General features: G+C 40.2%; 1 protein-coding gene across 1 annotated transcript; it reads right to left on the bottom strand.

Moving 5' to 3' along the window:
- Positions 1-2,061: 2,061 nt before the first annotated feature.
- On the bottom strand, positions 2,062-22,358 carry LGMN (legumain). Its single transcript, XM_009076167.1, has 13 exons — positions 22,187-22,358; positions 14,354-14,451; positions 13,629-13,710; positions 13,016-13,101; positions 11,026-11,101; positions 10,499-10,561; positions 9,537-9,603; positions 7,783-7,901; positions 6,536-6,625; positions 5,648-5,845; positions 4,534-4,704; positions 3,596-3,663; positions 2,062-2,819 (listed from the first exon to the last, which is right to left on the bottom strand). The coding sequence occupies exons 1-13, from the start codon at positions 22,322-22,324 to the stop codon at positions 2,780-2,782; spliced, it is 1,296 nt and encodes a 431-aa protein (XP_009074415.1). The 5' UTR covers positions 22,325-22,358; the 3' UTR covers positions 2,062-2,779.
- Positions 22,359-25,028: the final 2,670 nt, after the last annotated feature.

Genomic DNA, 25,028 nt, shown 5'->3' with positions numbered 1-25,028 from the left:
TAGCTAATAAGGAGGACAGGAAGTCTTGGCTGGGGCAAATGACACTCTTCCCAGGGGTTACAGCTACACACAACTATTTTTGTAAATAACACAGCCTCAACTTTGCCCTGTTCTGTCTGGTGGTGACAATTTGCTGGAAATCTGACAGTTTTCCATATTGTGCAGAAGTCATTCCAGCACCCCAGCATTCTAGGAACATCAGCCTGAGCAGCTGCATGCCTGCAGGAAGAGTCAGGGTCTCTGTACTTGCCCAAGATACCAACAAGAAACTCTGGCATAAGACTGACCTTGCATAATCCTGAAGTTATTTTGTCAGCTTCTATTACCATCCCAAAATAAACAGCTGCCATGCAGGCACAAAGCCTGTGTGATGCTATTTGGAGACCTTAAAACAAATGTATTGATCAGCGCAGGTGAAGGTTTTTGGGTTTTAATTCTGTGGGGCTGTTCCCTGAGGACTGCAAAGGAAATTGCTCTCTGGATACAAACTGAAAATTCAGTAGCACTCTTTGAAGGGCATGGACAAGAACCTGCTGCAACTCAGACAGTATTGTGGGTGCTGTGACACCTTCAGCAGATTGTCTCATTTTGGCACATCCATGCGGGAAGCAGCAACAATGCCACTTAGCATGGTGAAGCTCTGGAAATCACTCTTGCAAGAGGAAAACAGAACAAAATCTCACTCTCACATTTCAGCTTTGCATCAGAGATACAAGTGTCTGCAGGAGGGCCAGGGCCTGTTGTTGGTAACAGGAGCCACCTGGGTGGCAGTGATGTGTGAAAATAAGGACATGTGCTAGCAGCTGATTTTTCATCTGGTAGTTACTTTTTGAGGTCGACTGTATGGCTGAAGACTCTTGGCTGTGAAGTGACACCATCTACCAGAAACCTGGAGGGATTTTTTTTTACTTGTGCATTATAGATATGAAAATCCAAAATAAAAGCCTCTTCTGAATAACTCAGAAGAAAAAGGAGTATTCCTAAAGGGTGAAAAATTTGCTAAACCTATGAACCAATGATGCTAAGTGTTTGAGAAGAAGCATGGATTTCTAGGGCAGAGAAAACTTCCAAAAGCAGAGATGAGTAAAACTTAGCAGATTCAATGTATATATTCAAACAGGGCTTTGAAAGAGGAATTTCTCCTGTCCTTTCAAAGTGTTTGGGGGCTCTCAGTACACTCTGTCATTACAGCAGTCAGACTGAGTGAAAGCTGTCCTGTGTGGGAAGCCCTTCCCCCTGGCATCAGGGAAACACCTGCAACATATTCAAGCAGCTACAAATTTCAGAGTCTTAATTTTAGATTTCTTCAAAGAAAAAAAGCTTTACAGCTGAAAAGAAACAAGAAGTAACACAAAAGTAGCACATATGTGAACTTTCAACAACCCCCAAGGTGCAAACTTACATTTATTAATTCAGTAAAGCCTAATTCCACACAGTTTTACCTTTTCTCATCCATCTGGACACTAGCTGTGTGTCTCTCACTCAGCAGACAGCTGGAGCATTCACGTTTCTGGCTTTATCTGGCTCTTCCTTATATGAAAGTAGTTTCAGTTACACCCCCTACAATCCAACCCCTCTGTGTGGAGCTACACAAAATTCTCTCCATCCTGGAGATGCTTTTAGTTTTCGTCAAAAGTTTGTTTTTTTCCCCATGGAGCTGAGGTAATTTTGATTATTTTAACACACCTTTTTTGCAGAGAACTCTGAAGTATTTCTGTATCCTGTCTCCACATGGAAAAAGGTATGGACAACCTGAAACTTTTGTGAATCAGGTCACAAGCTCTAATTTTGCCCCTGCTTGTGATTTACTGAATCATCTCTAAGGAATGGTGCCTTCAATTGTGATCTGGGGCTTTTGATATATTCTGTTGTTGTTGCTTTTAGTTTGGAGGTTTGGGGTTTATTTTGGTTTTTGTTGGTCTGGTTGCAGAGCTGGGTTGGGTTTTTTTTGAGATGACCTATCTTATGAAAGTCTTACAGGTACAGATTAACCTTCTAATGGAATTAATTAGCTCTTCATTTTCAAGATACATGATGTCTAACATTGTGTTGCCCTGGAGGTGGATGAAGCTGTCAATTTTATTTTTATTCACAGGAAATTCCTGTACTCTATGACTTCCCACAGGTTTGTGTGTATACACAGTTAATTATAGCATACTGGTGCTAAATTTACAGCATTAGATACTTGTGTTCTTTGGAAACTGTGCTTTCTACCCACAAGGATTTTTACTGTTCACAGCTTAACTGTGCTGTTCACATCAAACAGTTTTCAAATGCAACTCATTTCTTTAAACTGTTAAGGAGTTAAAGCTTAAAGAACAAGCTTTGGTTTCTTCACTCTTTAACCAACCTGCAAATTAGTCACTGTAATGGAATTCATTAACTTTTTTTACAAAGCTAACAGTTAGAAGTAGTATAAAAATCCATGATTAATGACTCAATGTTTAAATTTAGCATGGATTTAGCAATCACAGAGGTGGCCTGTAGTGTTCAACCAGAGATTAAGAGCATTGTGCTTTGAAACCAAATCATCCATCTTGAAAGCTCCAGGTGATCTGCCAAAATGCCTCTCTCAGAGCAGCAGGCTGTCAGTGGGTGGGGGTGCAGGGGAGAGCACTGCCAAGTGCTGCTTTGCTTATGGTCAGGCACCTCAGCTCCCAGCACAGTCCCAGTACAGTGGTTGACTCTCTTCAGGTTGCATGCATGTAAAGTCTGGATTATTACAGTTATGAAAAGTTATCACTTGTAGTAAGAGTTATAGTAAGGTCTGTTGCTGCCATCAATAGCCGAGGCACACTTGATTCATGGCCAGGTGTATTCTGCAACAGAGAACAATCATGAGTAAGTTTCCAGGTGCTCTGCTCTCACACTGTTTCCCAAACTGACTGCAGCAGGCTGACACCAGGAGTGGGGGGCAGCAGTTCTTCACCTTCTGGGTTTCACATCTAAACTACCAGCCCACCCTCACATTCCCTACCCCTCTCCTTTCTCTTTCTCTTGCATGACTCACAAGCTAGGATCTCATCTTCTACCACTATCTCCCACGGCAGAATTTCAGCACCATGCTCCCCTTGGCCCTACCACACCACCACAAGGGTCAGCCTTGTGGTCACTTCCCTGCTTTCCTACAACACACTCACAGATGAGAGGCCCTGGCACCATGCTCCCTTTTGTCACCAGAACCCAGCAGTGCTGTGGTGTTCTGAGCCAGCAGCTGAGGGGGCAGCACAGAAAATACAGCAGCTCCCAACCTTGCTTCAGTGTAAGATCATTCAGGAATTACAGGGCAACACCCTTGCACCAGTCACGCTAATTTTTGGTGTGTGGTGCAGTAGGATCATCTGACTGGCTATAATTTCCCTTGAGGCTCAACAAGAAAATTAAAGGGTTATGGGGGACATGGATCATTATGAGTGGGAGGAGACTAATAATGAGATGTTTTCCAAAATAAACATTTCTAACTTTGGAGTGAGAACTTTACTGACAAATGTCCAACAGAACAGAAAAAGGGAGACACTTCGGATGAGGCTTCATGTGCCTGTTAGCTTTTTTAGCCACAGATAAAACTCCACAGTCTATCTGGGAACCTCATTACCTGTCGATGGGGTATCCTCCTTCACAAAGGTTCACCAAGGCATACAGCTGTCTCAGTGCATACTCATACTGAAATAAACAAACATTGTTAACCATTTCAGGGATGAAGAACAAGTAATGTTTATCCAAACTAAACTGTGGAAGTAATTTAGAGATGCTATTAATATTCTAGGTGTTCAATCGATGGTCTTGATGATCTAGTACTGGGCTAAATGGATCTTTGTTCTGTGCACTGTGCTCTTTGAACTTCATTAGGTAAATTCAGCTGTGCCTCTTAGGCAAACCATCTAACCCATTAAATTCCTAAAATCCCACAAAACAAAACAAAAAAAAACCACTAAAGGGGATATCTTGCCTGACATCAGGGCTCTCTTATGCTTGTCTAAACAGTCTAACAATCCTGTCTAACAACAGGATGTGATCCTCAACTGGGAATCCTGGGAAGAGCAAACAGTAATAAAACCCCTAAACTGAAAAGTGGTTCTTAGGAATTCAACAAGGCCGTGGAAATAGCAGCAAGGCTATTGCAAGGAACTATGCACCACACAATCAATACAGAAATCTATATGTGCCAAGATTATGAACTCACAGTGGTAGTGCTTGTGTTTGTTTTGCCAGTACAGATGCTTCAAGCAGAAATACAACATGACTTATTTCACATTGGGATTTCTGGGGAGGGAGGTGATGAAGTGACAGCACTAACTAGTAAAAATAATCCCTTATTTTTGAGTTTGTTTTTAGTTGTCTTCTTGCTTACCTACAGGTGTACTGGAAGTGGTTTCATGCTTCTCAAAGCATTACCTATCCTTTCTCCCACACTAAGCTGTATGACTGCCCCAAGCTAGTTTTTTAATAAAGCTGATTTTTGCAGATGTACCTATGACTACTGTGCTAGTTTTTCTGGTATGTTTATCAGGTTCTATCTAAGGCTTGACTTACCACAGCTAAGTGCCAGTTGAAGCAACGAGCTTTGAAGTGGTCCACTGCTGACTGGTAACAGTCATAATTGCTGATGGTCAATCTGTCTGACAGAATTTGATTGGTCTGTTCTGTTGATCCTGTTACTATGGTGACTATCTTCCTCATGGATTCTTGGATAAATTCTTTCACCTGTACATAAACCATCAAGAACTTAAAACATGCTTTTTCTAAATCTAATTTGAAGACTTTGAATGCAACTTCGTTCTTTAAAACCTCCCACAGCTTTTGGGCTCTATAAAGAACTCAATTTTGCCATTTACTTTTAGCAGCCTTTCCATTCTGCAGGAGCCATTTGATTGGGGAGGCCACAAAGCAGATAAGAGGACTGGAGCATCTTCCTATGAAGACAGGCTGAGGAAATTGGAGCTGTTCAGCCTTGAGAAGAGAAAGTTGCATGGAGACCTCATAGCAGCTTTCCAGTATCTGAAGGGGCTACAAGGCAGCTGGAGAGGGACTCTTTGTTAGGAACTGCAGTGACAGGACAAGGGGTAATGGGTATAAACTGAAAGAGGGGAAATTTAGATTAGATATTAGGAAAAAGGTTTTTCTTGTGAGGCTGGTGAGACACTGGCACAGGTTGCCCAGGGAGATAGTAGATGCCCAACCCTGGCAGTGTTTACAACCAGGCTGGATGGAGCCTTGAGCAACCTGCTCTGGTGGGAGGTGTCCCTGCCCAGGGCAGGGGGTTGGGACTAGATGATCTGTAAGGTCCATTCCAACCCCCTAACATACTATGGTACTTTAATTCTACTGAGACAAGAGTTTCTCTAATACCAAAGATTAAGTCTTCCAATAAGAATCCCTATGGATGCAGGTGAGGAATTTCCTGGCAATAAAAGCTGTAACACTGACTTATGCATTTGCTTACTCTTGCCTAGATAATCACTACTGAATGTGCCAGGTGGAACAGAACCCTGAACTGCAAAGGAAGAATACACCATCAGCTAGAGGTTACCAGTCTGAAGAGTAATTTTGTTGTCTTCAGAGGTTTTACTTCTGCCATTGCTTAGGATGGAAATTAATCTGACTTGATGTGTAATTCAATTTTCTTTTTTTTTTTTTTTTTGCTTACCTCCAGGTACGCTTTCATCTGTGCAGCAATCTTCCTAACCTCATAAATGTCATTGGTAGCCATCAGCTTTCGCTTCATGATTGCAAAGGGCACATCAGGACTAGGTGTCAGGTCATAGTGGTCTACAGGTGGCAGAGAAATGGGCATAGCTTTCTTCCCCATGCCCTGAAACTGCATCACTTTCATGGAGGAGATGCTCTGAAGGATAAAAAGTAAACAGATGGAAACTGTCAGTCACCTCCAGTAGATGGTCTGTCTTTGCTTTGCCATGCAAACCTAGCTCTCTAAACTTGCTTTATTAGAGAAAATAAAGGAGATCATAGGGTTCTAAGTGTGTGTGCACACATTGGGATTTTTAATACAATGAGGTCCCTGCCAAAAATCAGGAAACTTTTATTTCCAGAACTCACTGTGGGGAAAAAACTGCCTGGTTAATTAACTTCCCAATTCTTGGTTAATTAACCTCCCATTTTTATTTTTTTTACAAATATTTCATCTGTTGAATAAATGGGCTATTATAAATATTGTACCACCTCTTAGCTCTTCCTATTTGAGGGATCGTTGTACTTTTTAACATTTCATTAAGAACCACAGTGTGCCTAGAAGTGGTAAATAACCTTGTTATAATTGACTGAAGTCAAGTGTCAATTCTCTGGTGGAGCTTGGAGGACAACTTGTATCCTGACTCAGCAAGGCTAATTTCCCCTTAGCATCAGGATCATCATCTCTTAAATGCTAAGTGGTCTTCAAAGATACACAGCTTCATTTTCTAAATCAACCCTGCCAGCTGCCAGTTGTTTTTTGTTTGGGTTTGTTTTAAGGTATGAAAGCAGAGGGCACAAAAAGCTGTAAGATCTCTCTGAGCAGGAAGCTCACTCAAATACATACTCTGTTTCCATATTGCATCACATGGCTGGTGTTGGTGCGTTTCTTCACCAGCTGAAACTGTTTGTGGAGTGTTTCTTTTCTCAGATCCTCCTGTATGAAGAAACTCGCATGAGGTCACAGATTCTTAAATTCGGCTATTCTAAAAATGCAAGGAAACCTGAAAAGGGTCTTCACCACAAGGATGTAGAAGGGAGTATAGGGCAAGAGTTATACAACCTCTGAAAGGCATAACTAAAAATCAGAAAGATTTGACAGCAGATTTTCATATTGCTCTAGTGATTTCATAATCTCCCAGTAAATGGACAATAGGTTAGCATACAAATCCCAGATCTGTTTCATCAATAATAATTAATATAATCAATATTGTGTGCAGTCTTGGGCACCATAATATAAGAAAGATATTAAGCTACTGGAGAACATCCAAAGGAGACAACAAAGATGGTAAAGGGCCTTAAGGGGAAGCCATACAACAAGTGGCTGAGGTCACTTGGTCTGTTCAGCCTGGAGGAGACTGAGGGGAGACCTCATCACTGTGTACAGCTTCCTCATGAGGGGAAGTGGAGGGACAGCACTGACCTCTTCTCTCTGACAACCAGTGACAGGACCTGAGGCAATGGTCTGAAGTTGCACCAAGGGAGGTTTAGGTTAGATATTAGAAAACAGTTCTTCTCCCAGAGGGAGTTTGGACCCTGGAAGAGCTCCCCAAGGCAGTGCTCACAGCACTAAACCAGACAGTTCAAGGGGCATTTGGACAATGCTCTCAGGGACATGGTGAGATTCTTGGGGATATCCTGTGCAGGGCCAGGAGTTGGACTAGATGACCCTCAAGGGTCCCTTCCAACTCTGATCACTCCGTGAGATACTATTCTCCATTATGCTAACCAATGGGCTAGCCACAGCTCAGTACTTAAGCACCTTTGAAGCAGACATAAAACTTACTTACCCTGCCCAATTTCTTTAACACATTTGGAGATGTGGTCTCAGATTAGCAAACTGAGATTGACTGAATTTGGAACTAGAAGTTAGATAGTTTCTATCTTATAAATAGAAAAAAAGACAATAGATCTGAAAGTTAGTTTCAGACATGGTTCTGAGTAGTAGATAAATACTTTTACCAACTGAATTTGTTAATTTCAGTCTCACATAAAACCAAATATTTTCACAAATGCTGTGAAAGAGCTATTTTTAAAAAGCCTAGTGATTTTTTTCATACATGAAACTGAAGAAAACTCATCTAAGGAACTTACCATATCTGAATCTTCCATCCAATTCACACTGTACCAGTCCCCAAGATAAGTCTGCCTTTCATCATCATAGTAACATGCATAAGATGACTCTTTGGGATTGGCAGCTGTTGTCGCATAAACTGTAAGACAAACAGAAAGGGTTTTTTTTTCCTCTTCACTTTGTTTTTTAAACTCCCCTCCCCCCTCCATGATTTAACACTTAGCTACACATGATATATTTGTCTAATTACTTTGGCTTTCAAACATTTACTTATAAAGAGCAGCAAGGAAAGAAGTCTGTTAATCATTCTGTTCAGGCAACCTCAGTGCTGCTATAAGAGCTTCTTCCTTGCTTCCAAATGGGTGGTCTGGGGTGTTGAAAGAAGGAAAAAAGGGAAAAAATCTACTATTCAAAGAACTGCCTGAGAACACTGTGCACTGACAACTATCTACACATTCTTTTTTTTTATTGTAACAATGAGGATTTTCCCTAAACTTAAAGTAAATCCCCTGAACCATCTTTTATTCCAGGAAGGACACCTTCCAAGTATGTATTTTCTTAGATAACACTGAGAGAAAAGCAAAACAAATCTACATCATCTGCCCTAAGTACAGTGTTCCCAGCAAGTCATCTCTAACACAACAGAAATACTGCAAACGCATCTTAAAGTATTAAAACAGAAGCTATTTTGGCTTTTTTGCTAAAGTCAACACATAGCATAGTTGTGTAAAAAGTCCACATTTCAAAATAGGAAAGTGTTACACATGATTTTCTAGGGCTACAGTGTTGTTTCTGCTCAGAATGGACCTAAAAAAGTCAAAGAGTGTCTTGAATCTTGTCTGTGTAGTAAAATGCTCCTCTCAGCACCCTTTAAAACTCTTACTGAGTACCCAGTTACACTTTGTAGCTCACCACTGAAACTGCCAAAGACATCTTTGTACTGTAACACATAAATGGTCAGTTTTCTGCTTTTGTGAGTCTGTGGCAGAGCCGGTTGTAAAACTCAGTCCTCAGATGGGAAATTTCTGATAGAACAAACTTTGAAAAATGCTGATTTACTGAGATTTTATTTTAAACAAAACATCAATATGAAACTTTCTGTCAATCTTTGACAGGGCTATAAGAAGCCTAGATGGGTGCCAGGCTGCATGATCCAGGGCCAACGAGTCAGGGTGCCATGGATTAGCACATGGTTGGTTTTTGCTGGAATCACACCTTCTAAACTACAAGAAAGAGCCCTGGGTCACCCTGCCATGGAACAGGAGTTTCAAAAGACTGTGATCCCTCATCCTAATCAAGGCTGAGCTTCCAGCTCTGCAGCAGAGAGCTTAGAAACTCTGAAAAAATGAGTTCTACATCCTGGGTCATTGTGCAAATGTGCAGCAAAATTGCCTGGCAATAATGTCTCACACGTGCCTTTGCTACTCAATGAAACTGAGAGCAGGAACTTCACACCTGCTGCTACAGAGCTGAGGCTGAGAAATGTCCACCTAACTCCCAGCAGTGAAGGGCAACCACATAGTTCCTGAAAAGAAATACTTTTCAACTTCTCATTTGCAAGAAACTGAAAGCCTTGTTAGTCTTTTATAAGACTCCATTAACTCTTTAAAGGGAACTGCCTGTAAATGGAAAGTATTACTTTCTCAAATTCTTGTGCTCCCCTGCTAAGACTCTACATAGAATTGTCTTGAACCTATTCTTGACACAGTCAATACCTGTTTAAGTCTGTGACAAGTTGTGACATATAAGTCCAGTAAGTTAACTGATTGCTCACCATTGATATTATCAGCCAAATGGTTCATCATAGATCCAGACTCACATGCTTCAATGTAGAACACCATCTATAACATACATAAATAAATCAGAGCCCTTAAGAAATTCCATGAGGAAATGGATAAAGTCTTTGTGCTTTTCAGCTGTAGCTAGTTGGCCTTTACTGCTATTCCTGAAACAAAAGGATAGTAGCAGCTTTTGCAGCTATGCTACAAAACAAAAGACAATTTTTCATTTTTGGAAACTAAACTATGTGGAAAAGGGAAAGAATCCTAATGAAAAGGTGCTAATAATCTCTACAGAATCCTCAGGGATCTCCTGACTAATGTACAAAGCACAGATTAAATACACAGTCTCTCTTTAGGCACAGCAGTGTATCATTACTGTAGTGGTATTTCTGGAACTGATGGCTGCTTACGTGTTCCTAAATACAGACAGCCACAGCAGACAGGTTACCACAAAGAGTTGCTTCAAAGCACTAGTAAAATGTTCTAAATGTTAATTTTTCTGCTTAACAGTACATGTGATGAAATAAATGCAGAGAATTTTCCAACAAAAGGTACAGTCTCTTAGCTATGTTAGTAACTGTAAGAGAAACATGAGGTATGTAGAAACTTCCTGCAGTAACAGTGCAGTCTGAAGTCAACAAAGCACAGGAAGAAAGACTCAGGTACAGCTTATGGGGGTGCAGTAGTTAGATGTTATTTTTCTAGTCAGAATATATAGCACTATCAGACAGCAATACACTACATACAAACACTGACTGCAAATATACAGCAAACTAAATATGGAAAGAGAAAATCTGGAGAAGATTAATAATTTTAAGTGCAAAATCCTAATCTAAATTTCACTGGATGCAACACCTTCATCCTGCTTTGAACAACTCTCAAAATGAAAGTGTATCTCTCTTTCTTCCATGCCAGCTGCTCTTTTAACCTCACAACTTCTGATCTGCTTGTTTACCTTCCGGTATTTTTTGTGATGATACATGTACCAAATAGTCTTATTCAAGTCCTTCACATGAAGCTGTAAAATAAGAAGGCTTGTATTAAAACCACTTATGTTCAACAGACACGCAATTCACTTAAGAATAAATACTAACTGTTGTGAATATGTACACTGTTTTCCCAATACACTGATCCAGTGCTTTGCCCTCCTGAAGTACAACATTCTAGTATTTACCATTCCAGAAAAAGATAAGTAATGGTCCCAGAGGGTAAGTATAGTGCACCAGAAAGCCAAGTCATACCTGTCTAACAGTCTGCATGGACAAAAGTCCAATGAAATATGAAATTACATAACTTAATTTCCACTAAATCCTTCAGATTTTAACTGGAAAAAATCCAAACTGCAGTGATGAGACTATTGCCCTTTTTCTGGCTCCCCACTCAATATAGCATTGCATTAAATAATTCTGTGGTTTACATTTATTACTTGAGGATGTGCTAAAAGGATGTTTTTTAGGACAGGGTAATCCCAAAAAGGCTTACATCATCATCAGGAAAAGCCAGAAGTCCTGGAGCTCCATGGTCAGTGAAATAAACAAACACATGATCCTTGGGACCACTGTAATGAAAAAATGGAAATAAATTACTTCTAACTACACCAACCCAATCTTAATCATGACACCAATCATTTGTTTCTGTGTCAAGACATGTCAATATCAGAAAATGACACAGCTGAAGCATCTCCTCCTCTTGGTAGTATTTTTTTTTGCTCCCAAGCATACTACTTTGAGTGTTTATGAGAAGAGATGAGTGCCTGCTAAAGGAATGAAAACAGGAGTATAGGCTAGTCCCTCACACATGGAGAATATAGCAACTACACTTCACACTTCAAGCTGTAAACTAATGTGAGGCAGGGGCTGGTGAACAGGTATATGGTAGAAGCACAGTTTTTTAATGTTTATCTGAGGAATTTCTTATACTGTGGGCATTTGTAGCAAGCTGGTAAAAAAGAAATGTTTTTATAACTAAGGTATATGAAGGCACCAATAACAGAGGGACAAATCGTAAAATCTTCTTTGCTAAGGTCCTTAGGTATGTGTATGTACTATTATTGTGGTCTGTACGGCCACAATTAGGCATACAGATCATAAATGAGTGTAAGCCTACACCTCCATGAAGGTTTTATGTGTGTACACACTGACCCAGCAAGGACAGCCTGGCATGTGGCTCTGCAGTCAGTTGAGCATGCTGAGAAGATCCCTCACATCCATATAGTACACTGTTTGCCCCACAGCCTTACTGCACTCTAAATCAAACACGTTTGGGTGATAGTGTGGTCTTGCCCTAGCAGCCAGATCTGCAAAGGGATTTTGCTTTTAAACTGTATTCAGGGACAATGAACTACACAACATGTGAATGCACTGGGAGGAGTCCCCAGGACCTCCTCTGTTCCTCTGTACCAGAGTCCAGAAACTCCTGTTTGCTTTTGTTCTTTCCTGACAGCAAGGAGGTACAAGTGCAGTAGCTCAAGGGGACACTGTCCAGCCTTCTGCCCGGCCAATAACCTGCTGGCTAGGGGGACAACCTGGAAGTCCATCTGGCAGCCTTACGGGCAGAGAATAATTGAGTTCTTGTCCCACCCAGCAGCAGAAGTCAGGCCACTTGAAAAGTCACACAACGGAGCCTAATAATGAAGGGCTGGGTGTTACTTTTCTGGCTCCTGCTCTTGATCTTAAGTGCAAAAATCTGACCAAGGTGAAATGTAAATAACTAGGACTCCTACATGTGGGTTCAAGTTGTCTTCCCAAGTACATAAGATTCTTTGGCCCTCTGATGGCTACTCCTTTATTTGAATTGGAACATCAAGCTTTCACAGGTGAGGTGTGTTCAGAAGTACCTTTCCACTCATTCCAAATACTCGAAGAGCACAATCAAGTAATGTGCAGCAATTTATTAACTTTTTGCCTATAAGCCTTGCGTTAATCATTTTCTATCTATTTTCTTTTCAGGATGAAGTTTAAAAAATTGAGATCAATAGCTTATTTGACTATTGTCCTGCTTTTTTTTTATTCTCCTTAATGCCAGGGTTGAATTCTTCTGTTCTGTTTCATTGTTTTGCCTTTAAAATTAAACTGTCAGATGAAGACAGTTTAAGAAAAATTAATGTAAATTAAGCCAAGCCTTTGCAAACCCTTTCTAGAGGTCTCTGAACCATAACAAACTCTCTTTGAATAGCCACTCTTGCAAAAGACAACAGTCTAAATAATACCATAATATAGTTGATAGTACGCTCTAGAGTTTTTATACCTCAGTCTATACTGGACTCCACACCAGTCAAACATCAGCAGCTGCTTCCTTGTGATGAAGAGTTTAAGAAATCAGAATCACAGTATTTCTAACGTGAATGACCTGGAATTGCCATCAACAGTCTTGCTGGATTCTCAAGTTGCTTAATTTACTCTAGTCTTTTGCTGAAATCAGTGTCAATATACAACTACACATGCAATTATTTTCTGAATTAAGCTTCTCTTACCTTTTCACTACTTTTCCTGATCCTATCCCCTTCATGGCTTCCACATCCCCTCTGAGAACAGCAAGGAAATTCTTTGGAGTGACATCCTAAAGATTTGAGAGGATTAAAGTGAAACATGATCATAAAACCAACAGAATCTTCATTTAGAAAGATGGCTGCTGAAAGTCCAAATCCATGCATGGAAGGCAAGTTTTGCTAGTCATCCCTTTCCATCCATCATTATCTAATGCATCAGCCACTGATGGCTCACTGGGCTACTGAATCAAGAAATCACTGAGCGACTGCATTACTGTTCTGATTTAACAAAACAATTAGTCTTACAGAGGTGTTTTTCAGACTGAGTTACGACCTTTGTGAACACAAGACCTTTCTTACTTTTATTCATGTGTCAGCATAGAAACAGTGTAAAGGTTCACTTCTATGACCACTGCTTCACTTCAAAACATCTACTGTTTATATTCATCACACCAAACTTCATGCCAAACCATGCAGTTGAATAAGCTGGAGGCTTTATACTATGTGCAATTTGGAGTGTAAGCTACAGGTTAAAAAGATTTATTCAGAACATTGGCTAATGCTGAACCTTCCCTTGGGAGATGAATTTCATTCCTACCTCCTTTGTATAATCCTTGGGCACTCCAGCATACACATCTGAGCCATTAGGTCTATTGATGACAATGCCTTTTGTTGGATTTCTGAAAGGTAAATGGAACAAATATGAATAATTAGCCACATGCCATACAATGACCACAGAACAACTAGGAAACCATTGAAACTGTCCTGACTGGCCAGCTCACCTGGGAGAGAGTGTGGAGACTTGCACTATGTGCTGTTAGGTGACCTCAGAATACAAAGGCCTTTTCACTTCAGTCACTTACATATGCTTGTCTCAGGTGTCCCTACCCTCAAGAGTACCTTCAAATATCCCACCTCAGATCAAGTCAGTTGATCTAAGAGACCACTCATTGAATGCACATGCTGGGAATTAATCTGATAACATCCTTTCAAAAGAGTCCTGCAGTCCTACACAGAGCTTCCCTGTGTTTGTGAGTTCACGCTATCTATCTGCTGTTACTCCTGGGAGTTAAGATCCCTTAGTCCTGGTAAAGAAGCACTGCAGTCCTCAGTGCTGATGCTGAGCTGTGGAGTAAGGCTCAGAGCTCATGAGCACATTTCCAAGGACAATCATTGTGCTGATGAATAAAATGTCTCCATGCATATCACAGGTGGTTTGAAAGGCTTTTCTTACAAAACTACTACAGAGTCAGAACACACTGGTGACTATGGCATGTTTGTAGTAACCATACAGTTTGTTACTAGTGCACATTCATCACTTACTCCTCATTATCAGCAATGTCATCATACATCATGACAATGATCTGCTCATCTGGAATCCCGTTTCGGTGTACAATCTGGTACGCATGGCACACATCTGCCTGAAATTAAGCAGATTTTCATTACTAGCTTTAGCAGAGATTTTACCTTTGAGACCAAAAGAAAAATAGCTTTGCAAGGCTATTGTCCAAAATAAACTACATTCAAATATAAGAGATTAAGGATTGACAGAAGGCTGAAATGCATGCTCATCTGGAATCCCGTTTCGGTGTACAATCTGGTACGCATGGCACACATCTGCCTGAAATTAAGCAGATTTTCATTACTAGCTTTAGCAGAGATTTTACCTTTGAGACCAAAAGAAAAATAGCTTTGCAAGGCTATTGTCCAAAATAAACTACATTCAAATATAAGAGATTAAGGATTGACAGAAGGCTGAAATGCACAGGTTAACCCTCATCTTTCTTTCCCTAATTAAGAGTAGTTGCAATAATAATGGAGACTATATCTCTCTCATTACCTATGTTGATCTCTTATTTAAACAGAAACCTTAAATTACTTCAGACTCAGTACAGATAACAAAATCTACCAAAAGGTTCTCAGCAATGTTCTGCACTCTGAGAAAATCTAAAAGAAAACCTTGTGCATTGACAGACAAACCCAAAGTGTGCCAAGATGTAGAAGAAGAGTTGGATTTTCCCCAATTTCAATTAGTTCTGTACCAAGCCTGCATGATCATGCACTGAAGACTGTTCTTGGCTTAAAGCAAGCATGGCTTAGTAATCTCATCTCTGCAAAGATTTTGTTAAATTTTGGTTTAAGAGATGAGAATTTTGGCTAAGGAAAATTTTCTTTTTAATTATGTATTTCTTACTCTACTGAGTAAGAACTTCAGAAGAAAACAGATTTCAGTGGTAAAAAGAATTGCATAATTTCTATTCAGGCTCTTCTGACTTGTACAGGATATGAATAAGCAGATTTTCTTTACAGAACTATCTTCCTGTGAAGCAGAAATAAAAATACCCATTAAAGTGATATTACAGTAAATGCAAAACTATCAGAATGCTAAATTCTTAGTAACCCCAGCCCAAATACTTTGCTTCTTTTACACTTGCAGTCTGTGAATGACCTAATGGGACATTAACAATCTTTCCTGAACTCAAGAACTACAACCTACCACATGCTAGAAAAAGCTGTGCAGGTTTAATAGAAAAATTCTCATCTAACAAATGCACACTCCAAATGCAGGCAAAAAGCAAGCTGCAAAGTTTACTTCTGTTGAACTAATCTAATTTACTAGTTTGGAAATCAAACTGAAATGGTTTAAGTGGACCAGTGTACATTCAGATGACTGAAGAATACTAGTGACTTTGACTAGTTTAACTGAAAGGACACTGTAAAATCCTGTAACTTTCTAATCCTTGGTTTTTTAAGTGCAGCTGAAAGGAAAGATAGTTGGGCAAGACTCTGGAAAGGGTGAGGCACTTTCAACGCTAATGAACTCTCCCACAATAAAATTGCTTCATGTGACCAACATGAATAAGAGCAGTTTGACTGAATGTCAAACTGCTCTTACAACAGCAGGTCCATTTCCACCTATTCCAGATAATCTCCACTGTTTAGTTTCCCATTTCCTTGTATGTCATTATACCAGCTGCTGCCTCAACAAGTCAAAATGTAGAGGTTAAAAAGTTATAAAGGTATTGCATGTAATATGAGCACAGGTTTGACCATGCATACATTTGATTTTCAGAAGCAACCCAAGCAGTAGAAGAAAACACTAATGAGGGCTTCTCTACATTAATTGATGAGTAGATCATTGATCCTCTCTCACTCTCAGAATAGACTACATCACTGTTATGCTGAGAGAAACAGTTATAGTCTGCCAACACACAGAAATGCTTAGGCATACCATAGTGATATAGTATCAACCAGCAAGTGTCTGTGCTCCCACAGACGTGTGGGTGGCCGATAGGGACTTCAGAGGTGTATTTAAATAATACCAAAGTATCCAAAATTAATTGAGCTCTGCAAACGCATATTATTAGCATTTTTTATCTCTCCTTTCTGATTCATTGACTGTTTGCTCAGTATATCCTGCCTTAGTAAGCAGTAACGTAGATATCAGTGGTAAATATGAGTTAAATTTCCTACTGTGGAGGCAGACAGATCAATGTAATCAATTCCTCTCAACCTTAACTCATTCCTGTTTGGGAGTTGTCTCAACCCTTTAAGGCTTTTGCTAAGGGAGCTATACCTGCTGGTAGCACACTGATATCACCAACAAAGGCTAGAGCAGTGAAAACATGTTTTGCTAAAACTCCATGGGCTAAAAAAGGGAAGTTCTGAGTAAGCAGTTGGGTTTATTCCATAGAATTAGCTGACCTCTGATATCGGTCACATGCTTCTCCTTGTTTTCTCCATACACATTAAAAACCCATAAATCTCTCTAAAACCAGAATAGAAAGAGTCTGCTGCTGGAGTGGGGAGGCGTATGTGAATCTAGAGTGTTTCCTGTTGATGTCTAACTGCCTCTCAAATACTGCTATTTCTTACTGCCTGTTTCTTTCAGAAATATTTTGGGCATATCTGTACCTGCAAACCAATTTAAAAGAGGCATCTGTTCAGTTGTTCCAGATCTCTTCTTAGCATTATTCTGGTTCATTCAGTATGTCAAATGAATGCTGTGAACATTTATAGGATAAATAGTCACTAAATGCAAATCACACTTTTGTGACCATGATTTGGGGTGGACAACAGCTGCCCTACACATAATGGAAGAGCAGGTAAAGCTGCACAGCTTCTACTGCACAACTGACCTTATGGGCCAGCTCCAAAACAGACACTGTTAATGGGATGGTTCAGACCTTTCATCCCCTGGTTAGTCTAAACCTGTTACTACATCAGCAAATTTCTGTGGAAGGTCTGCTTAAACCATTAACTCCTAGAATGTGAAAGTATGAATGTACATTTTGGGGAAATTCTAAAAGATTAAGAAAATCCAAAACCACACCCCTATTTTCCTCTGCCATACAGCTGTTTACGCATCAGAGTGACACAGCTTTGAAGCAGACTGACTGCCTGGGGGAATTTTGGAAGAATCAAGTTGTTTATGACACAAGCATGCATAAATAGTTCCTAAAGGGAAATGCTTGGATTTCTGTGAAATTAGTTACTTCTTGTCTTATGACTGCTAGGCTCACAGCTGAAGAGTATGTGTAATGAACTCCATTGCAAAGTGGCACTGTTCCTACTACAGGTATGCTGAAATGCCACAGCCCAAAAGGAATGAACTCTACTATATAAGCATGATAGAAGAGCGTGTCTGAAATGCCAGCCATGGTTCATTCCCTTGCTTAAATATACATCCATGAATCTGCCAAAAACTATAACTATCAAGAACTTAAGAAAAGGTTTCCTATAAGTTCAGTTTCAACTTTGTAAGCACAGTGAAGAAATGTGAATTGAAGCCAGGCAGCCAAGACATCCTTAATGTATGTTACCTGTAAGACTGCAGAATTTAAGACTGTCCTGGAATAAGATATTGCTCTGGTTGGTAGTGTCTAAATCCCCAAATAAATATAGTCCCTGGTCCATACAGCTCAGTAAGCATAAGACTAAATATAACAACTGAAAACAGACCCATGTATGCAAATCCTAATTTTTTAATTCTTATTTTGCCAGACTTCTTCAGCTATTTTTTTCCTTTAGTATGTACCACATCTTTTTTATCAAGACTGTGTTTCACATCAGGCATTATGATGGACTATGTCTTTTGGAGTATCCAGAAAGTAATGGTCTGTCCCTCTCTCTCTCTGATCTGGTATGAAGCCAGCTTGAGGTTTGAAATAGCTGGTATGATCAGAGGCAGACTAGTTTGTTGACTCATTCTCTAAATCTATCAGAAGCATTTGGTGCTGTATTTGCTCACCTATGCCAGTAAGCTTTCCAGGGCTATTTCATCTAGCACTTTGCACAGTAGACAGCTGAGGCACTTTCCCAAGGAATGGGAAAAGTACTCTTGAATAGCAGCCAAACTGTAACAAAAGAGCTGATATAGAGAAGTCAGAGTAACTCCTGAGGAACAGAGGAGCAGGCTGATCATCCTTCCTCAGTCCAAGCAGCTCTAATCGAAACAACTAAGATAAGGATAAACACACCAAAGAACAGAGAAGCCACAAGCATAAAGCTAGCTCTGCAATGACAGTAATCCTATCACTTTGGGCTCCATACTACTCAAAACACTTAAAATTTATTATAGGAACTTGATAATATAAGCACATAAGACAAGTTTAGATCATCCTGATTAGTAAACAGCCCCAGTTCAAGCATCACAGAGGAAACAAGTCCCTGCAAGGTGTGAATCTCGCTCATACAAAGTGCAAAGGGTGGTTTTTCCCTTAGCTTGTCTGCACTGGGTTTGCACCACTGATAGTGGATCCTGACTGCTGACAGCTGAGCTACCTGTTAAACAGAGTTTCAGATTCCCTTGAGGCTACACATGCAAACTCAGTGCTTCCAGAGTCTGTGAAGTCTTTACAAACTTACTGTTCCTGGGATCTGTACAGCATACAGGGATGGAATATTTTCTGCTCAGCTTTTCATGTATGAAACGAGGCACATTTTTGAAAGCATAATCTATTTCTTCTGCTTTTATGGTTTAGTCAGATGAAGACATACTACCACCAGGTAAGTACTGTGACAGGCAACAGAGAATGTTTTGACCATGCTGTGTACAGGCAGCATGCAAAACAGCTGGAGCTCACAGAATATAAATGTAATACAAACATGCAACATCATGTGCTAACTGTACCCTGAACAGCTGAAGGGAGCAACTGAAACCCAGAGAAGTGTCTGCTGAGGTCTCAAATTACAAAGAGACAGTATGAGTGCTTAGTTGCATGTAGGGAATAGCAACCAGTCCAGTAATAGAAAAAGTCACATTGAGCAACTACTTACAGGAGCATTCACATCTACAAATCCACTTGTACACAGGCTAGGTCAGAGAAGTTCTGGGGAAGAAAGGTGATGGCAGGAGGAAAGTGAATTAAGAGTACAACATATTTTCTTCTGCAGTTTCTCCCTTGGAAAGCAAAGAATTACACAAATCTGCAAACCTGGAGTGCTGCTTTGGTTTCTGTCAGTACAGATATTGTTCTATTGAACAATAACATGTGTTTCTGTGTGTTCACTATGGAATCAGTTTCATAGTGGATGAAGCACAGAAGTAAAAGACCAAGTTCTACTCCTGGTTCCACTGCAAGTGACTTGAGCAAGTAATTTAATTACTTACAATGCTTTTGCTTCCACCACTGGAAGGTAGGGAACACTAACACACAAAGACATGGTGATCAGTCTGCATAATGTTTCCAAAGATCTGTTGTAACTCCTCAGATTTCTGTAGTACCTTTCCTCCTCTGCATAACTCATCCAAAAGTCTATTGTTCTGCTGGTTTTGCTGGGAACAAATTTCTCTAAATTTCTGATATCCAAGGCACCCTTGTCCAGATGACACTTCATGGCACACACAAGTGTATTTCCCATGACTAACTGCTAGGTCTGTCTCACCATATGTCACTCTCAGATGACACTTCATGGCACACACAAGTGCATTTCCCATTAGGTCTGTCTCACCACATGTCACTCTTTCACCACAGGTGCTCACTCCCACCAGGCTCTTAAGATTGGCCACAAAAGGTCACTACGCAGAACAGCACAGGCTGCTGATGTGCTGTGTATCTTGTGGGAATTGATTCTTTTCATAACAAGTTAGAGGCACAGTATCTTACCCAGGACAGGCAAGTAGGAGCTCAGCCCCATTCTGAAGGATCCTTCACACAGACTCTTATTTTATGATACTGATTTTGCAACTTTGATAGGATTATTAGTGGTGTTCCAATTTTTTTCCCAAATGTTGATATGGTACCTGAAGCAAGTGGCAGTTTAAAATACAGAAACTTCTAGTATTTAAATTCAGAATAATCTGATATAGCAGATATTTTGCATTGTAAGTTCACAGAATCATAGAGTCAACCGGGTTGGAAAAGACCTCAAAGATCATCGTATTTAAAGAAATCCTGTTCTCATTTTTCTAACCTTGAAAAGGAATTACTTTGTACCTGTCTGCAAAGCATGACGACACTCAAAGGTTTATATGCTTCTGTCAAACTGGCACGTTCAAATGACTTCCTGTTGGATACAAATATGTAAGCTTGGATCTTCTATTCCTCATAACTCCATCACATCTGGTAGATATACTTGCCATTGAAGGCTCACTGACAAAGATAAAAACTGTGCCTGGGCAGCTGAGCAAAGGAGCTCTCATGAGCCACAGCTTCAAAAATGCAGCTTTATTTAAAGAATGGATGTTGTGATATTAACCCCTCCTAGAGTGGAAGTGAGCCAGCTAGACTGGTTATACAGCAATAGCAACAACCAGAGCACAACTCAGTAATTATATTTATACACCCCAAGACAGGCAGGGATCGAGTACACCATTGGTATTTTCATAATTGTTTTCCAATTTCAACTTTAAAACTCTTTTCTTTAAGATTTGTTTGAAATAGGAATAGTATATTATTAAGGCTGCAATATTCCATCTGTGATTATCAGTGTAAGGACCTGGCAAAAATCCCTAAAAACCACTGGTCAAAGTGCTGAGCTAGCACTGGCAAGTAACAGATTCTTCTTGAGATGCAACAAGATTGTCAGTCTGGTTCATTTAGTTACAAGCTCATCACTGTGCTGAAAGTTACAAACTGTGAGCTGAGGGGAAAGAGAAACAAATACAAAACCCTGGGTGCCCAACACTTAGAAGGTTCATTTCTTCCTCAAACAAATACCAACACAAATAGAGACAATGAAGCCTCTTGTGATTTTACAGGCAGTTAAAAATAATGAATACTTTAAAAGTTCCAGTGTTCAGCAAATCGGCTGCAGCCAGTACATTTAACGTCATTGAGTTTTAAAAGTGCTGGGTTTGTACACTAGTGTTTAAATCTCCATTTGAGTTCACCTGAACCAACAACAGTCAAGTAAACTATTTTTCTAACATTTAGAAATATATAAATGTGTCCATCAATCAGAAGTAAATTGGCCCTGTTCTCCAGGAAAGCAAGAGGTACTTGGAAGTTCAGAGCCAAAGACTGCACTTAAGAATAGATTAATCTGTTTAAGGGATTGCCCAAGAATTCCCCAAAGGGAAAATGCTGCTGCAGTCTCCTGACTGCTGATTATAAGTCTTGAACTTAATCAGAATTAAGTCACTTGGATTTAATCCTGTCCATACTGACACACACACTCAGACCACAGTTCCACAAAACACTAGCTTTCTTAGCAGGGTCAAACTCTGGAATTCCTTTTCCCCTTTCTCCTCTTTCTGCCATTCACTTTGATCCCTGCACCCTGGTGCACCATATCCTTGTTGGGTCAACACAGCTCTGAGGCTATGCTGAACACAGTCAGCAAACTGATTCAGGTTAAAAAAATGCCTCTTCTGCATGTCCTCCACCCCTCAAAACATATGGTGCACTTGCAGCCTTCATAGACTTTTTAACTGCAGAGAAGAAAGGGAGCTTTTTCTAACTTAAGGAAAAGAAATGGAAATAAACATGCATGTGTCTCAAAATGAGGTTTAACTCTAGACATCATTTGTACACCTGCAAGTTGGGGTCAGATCTCTAGTCCAGCAATGGAGTATTTAGCCTAAATGACACAGGTCTCCCAGGATGCAGAAGCATGATTAGAGGAAGAACACTGCTCCTCCAGTTAATGTCAGCTTTTCAAAAGGTGAAAGACTGGACAAAGTTGTAAGCAAAACAAATTTCAGGTCCTTACCTGATGTCGATAGTTGTACCAGCCATTGGAACCTGCAACAATCACCACCCAGTGCTTGCCTCCATCTTCAGGTTCTTCCATGGGGAACGTGCTGATGCCCAGAGCACAGCCTAGCAGCAGAACTGCTTTCAATATCATCTCTCTTTATTTACTCCACAAACGAGAGAAAAAAAATATCCTAATGAAGAAGTTTGAAAGAAGTAGATGAGAGGACATCAGACAAAAAAAATAAAAATGCAAAGTCAACAGTTGTATCACTACCAGAAACTTTTCTTGCTTGTGGTTTTTTGTTTGTTTTGGAGACCATTTAACTTACAGTACAATTTCTGGTCATATCTTTCTTTAGCACCAAGCTGCTACTAGTTACAAGAGTTTTCTGTCAGCTTTCAAATCTAAATGAGAGCAATTCTGAAAAGGACAACCAAGTCTTTCAGCTCCCTCTGGTTGTTTTGTTCTATAATAGCTGGTAATTAGTAAGTCTCAAATACAGAGCAAGTCTCACTACCAAGTATTTTACAGATAAAAACCTTTTCAGATTAATACTATTCTCTTGGTCTCTGCTTATGTGGTTCTCTAGTTTCCACTTACTGGCAATTAGCCCATTATTACTGAGTCGAATCCTGGGTGATGTAGGCGCAAGGATGCACAGACAGAGAATTGCTGGGGAGTTGGAAGGTCAGAGTGCCACAAAAGCTCTCTGTGCCTGCAAGGCCAGAGAGGGTGGGAAGAGGCCATGCCACAGTTCTGCACAAGATACAGCCCTAACTGCTGGGGCTGGGGGGAAGTGCAGGCTGCAAGAGCCTCATGCTATTTGTGCAACCTGTTATGCTAGTGGAGAGCAAATGTGAACCTGTACCACATGAAAGAGTAGCATTTTTGTCTCTTTTTCACAATGGTTAAGTGTTTGCACAAGGCACGCTGAGAATTGAGTCTGAGACAAATTCAGAACAGCAGAGCAGGAGGGGAGGTTTGAACCCATGCAGAAATGGCTCCTTCTACTTTCTTGAGAGGACTAGAAGAAGGGTCCTCACTGGTGAGCTTCCCGAGCAAGTTCACTGTTTGATAAACACATTTGCTCTAAAAGCAAACAATCTGGCCATATATAATCACAGGTTTAAAGAGATCCTGGAAGTAAATCATTGTTGCTACGTATGGAATAAGTGTAAGAGGTAGAGTAGTCTACTTTAGCATGGATTTCTCTGAAATAAAAGCTGGAAACCCCCAAGCCATACAATACAATATGGTCACAAAGCAACATGTCTAAAGTACCACTAAACCAACCAAGCAGTATCTAAATCAGTCTTCAGTTCCCCAGTCCAAACCACACATCTGCAGCCACTCAAAGGAGGGTGAGAGAGAGTAGCCAGCTCACCTCCAAAGCACCCCTGTACAGTGAAGACTAACCTAACACGTAGCATGGGTCTTTCCAAGACTAGATGTACTGGTCGCTAAGATTCACTCTTGCAGGTGATACTTTTCTCACAGTATGAAAAACACATTGTATTTACATATACATATTTATTTGGAAGTTGGGGGGTTTTAATCCTTTTTAATGGAGCTAGCACAAAGTAAAGGAAGTTGTGTCAGCATATCAGCTCCTATAGGAAGGGCTGTAATCACACAGAAAAACTCCAGAATAGGAAAGACAGAACCAAACATTAAGTGTCAGGACACTGTTTCTTCCAAAAACTTACCTTTCAGGAATAAGCCACTCCTGTCACTGCCTGTGACATTTGGAGCAAGAATAATACCTTATAATTTACCAGCTTAAGGACTGCTGAATTATTATACATCAGCAGTTTGAGTGGATATGAAGGAGTAAGCAGAATTTTTCTGCAGTTTCAGATAATTATACTCTCATGTTGAGCTGGAATTGTAAGTTGTCATTGTTGCCACCAAACAATGGCAGGTGGCTTTGTGTGGCAACTGCCTTATCTATCTTGTCATTTCTACAGATGACTAAGACAAACAACATACTGATGACTGCACTGAAGATATGCTGTGTTTATAACATCCATAAAACCTGCCCATTCTGTTGCCTACAGCCCAACTACGATTCAGACCAAGTTGTTGAAAACTTTTCTAAAGTGCCATGATACCATGGACCTCATTCCCAATATCCAGTTTCAGCTATAGCTAACTCCTGAAATATCAGGCAAGAAGAGAAAATCAGTATCTTTTAACAATCTGCTTAGAAATCTTAACTGAGTTTGACTTACTGGAATATGGCACTGAATTTCATGCAAACTGATCCCTCAGGGCTCAGTATCTGTCTCCTAAGAAACTTTTTTCCATGTTTATTCAGTATAACTGTTCATTTCTCCAACTATAACATTAATTGTATTTACATGAAAAAAATAAAAAAATAAGTGATTCAGATAATTGCTGGAGATCCTTTCACATGATGCTTAGCTCTTAGAGACCATTCATTGGAACCCAGGACATATCAATGGAAGCTGTGTTGCTGCCAGCTGTTCACTGGGCCATGGAACATTATGAATAATTTCAGGGCAGGTCCTAGCAGACAGGCATCTGTCACATGGAAACAGTCACTGCCACATCACACAGTGGAGACTGAAGTGTCTTCAGACAAAATACACTAAGGAATGATAAGCCTTGACCTGGAAACAGTCTGATGGGACTGTCTTTCATGATGAGTTCACACCCCTGACTACATTAACGTGGATCTGGAGTCCTCAGGATGGAGAGGTACCGCCCATCCAGCACTTTGCCTGCCAACAGGCTCACAACAGAAAAACTCAAGGCCAGCTCAGGAAAGATGACTTAAGCTATCAAGTCCCTCAGGCTGTCCCTCCACAAGGGATTCAAGTCTCCCACATGG

Source organism: Acanthisitta chloris, unplaced genomic scaffold, assembly GCF_000695815.1.
Source record: "Acanthisitta chloris isolate BGI_N310 unplaced genomic scaffold, ASM69581v1 scaffold8206, whole genome shotgun sequence".
NCBI classification, from domain to species: Eukaryota; Metazoa; Chordata; class Aves; order Passeriformes; family Acanthisittidae; genus Acanthisitta; species Acanthisitta chloris.
Note: the sequence above shows the minus strand (reverse complement) of the source record. Positions and strands in the feature narration are given on the sequence as shown.

What these genes read in the sequence shown, in the direction of transcription:
- LGMN (XM_009076167.1), bottom strand. Translation starts at nt 22,324, where the DNA reads ATGATATTGAAAGCAGTTCTGCTGCTAGGCTGTGCTCTGGGCATCAGC. An exon ending in TCAGGAAAAGTAGTGAAAAG is followed by an intron (nt 11,102 to 13,015) that starts GTAAGAGAAGCT and finishes TTTTCATTACAG; the next exon opens with TGGTCCCAAGGATCATGTGT. An exon ending in GGATGGAAGATTCAGATATG is followed by an intron (nt 6,626 to 7,782) that starts GTAAGTTCCTTA and finishes TTCTTCATACAG; the next exon opens with GAGGATCTGAGAAAAGAAAC.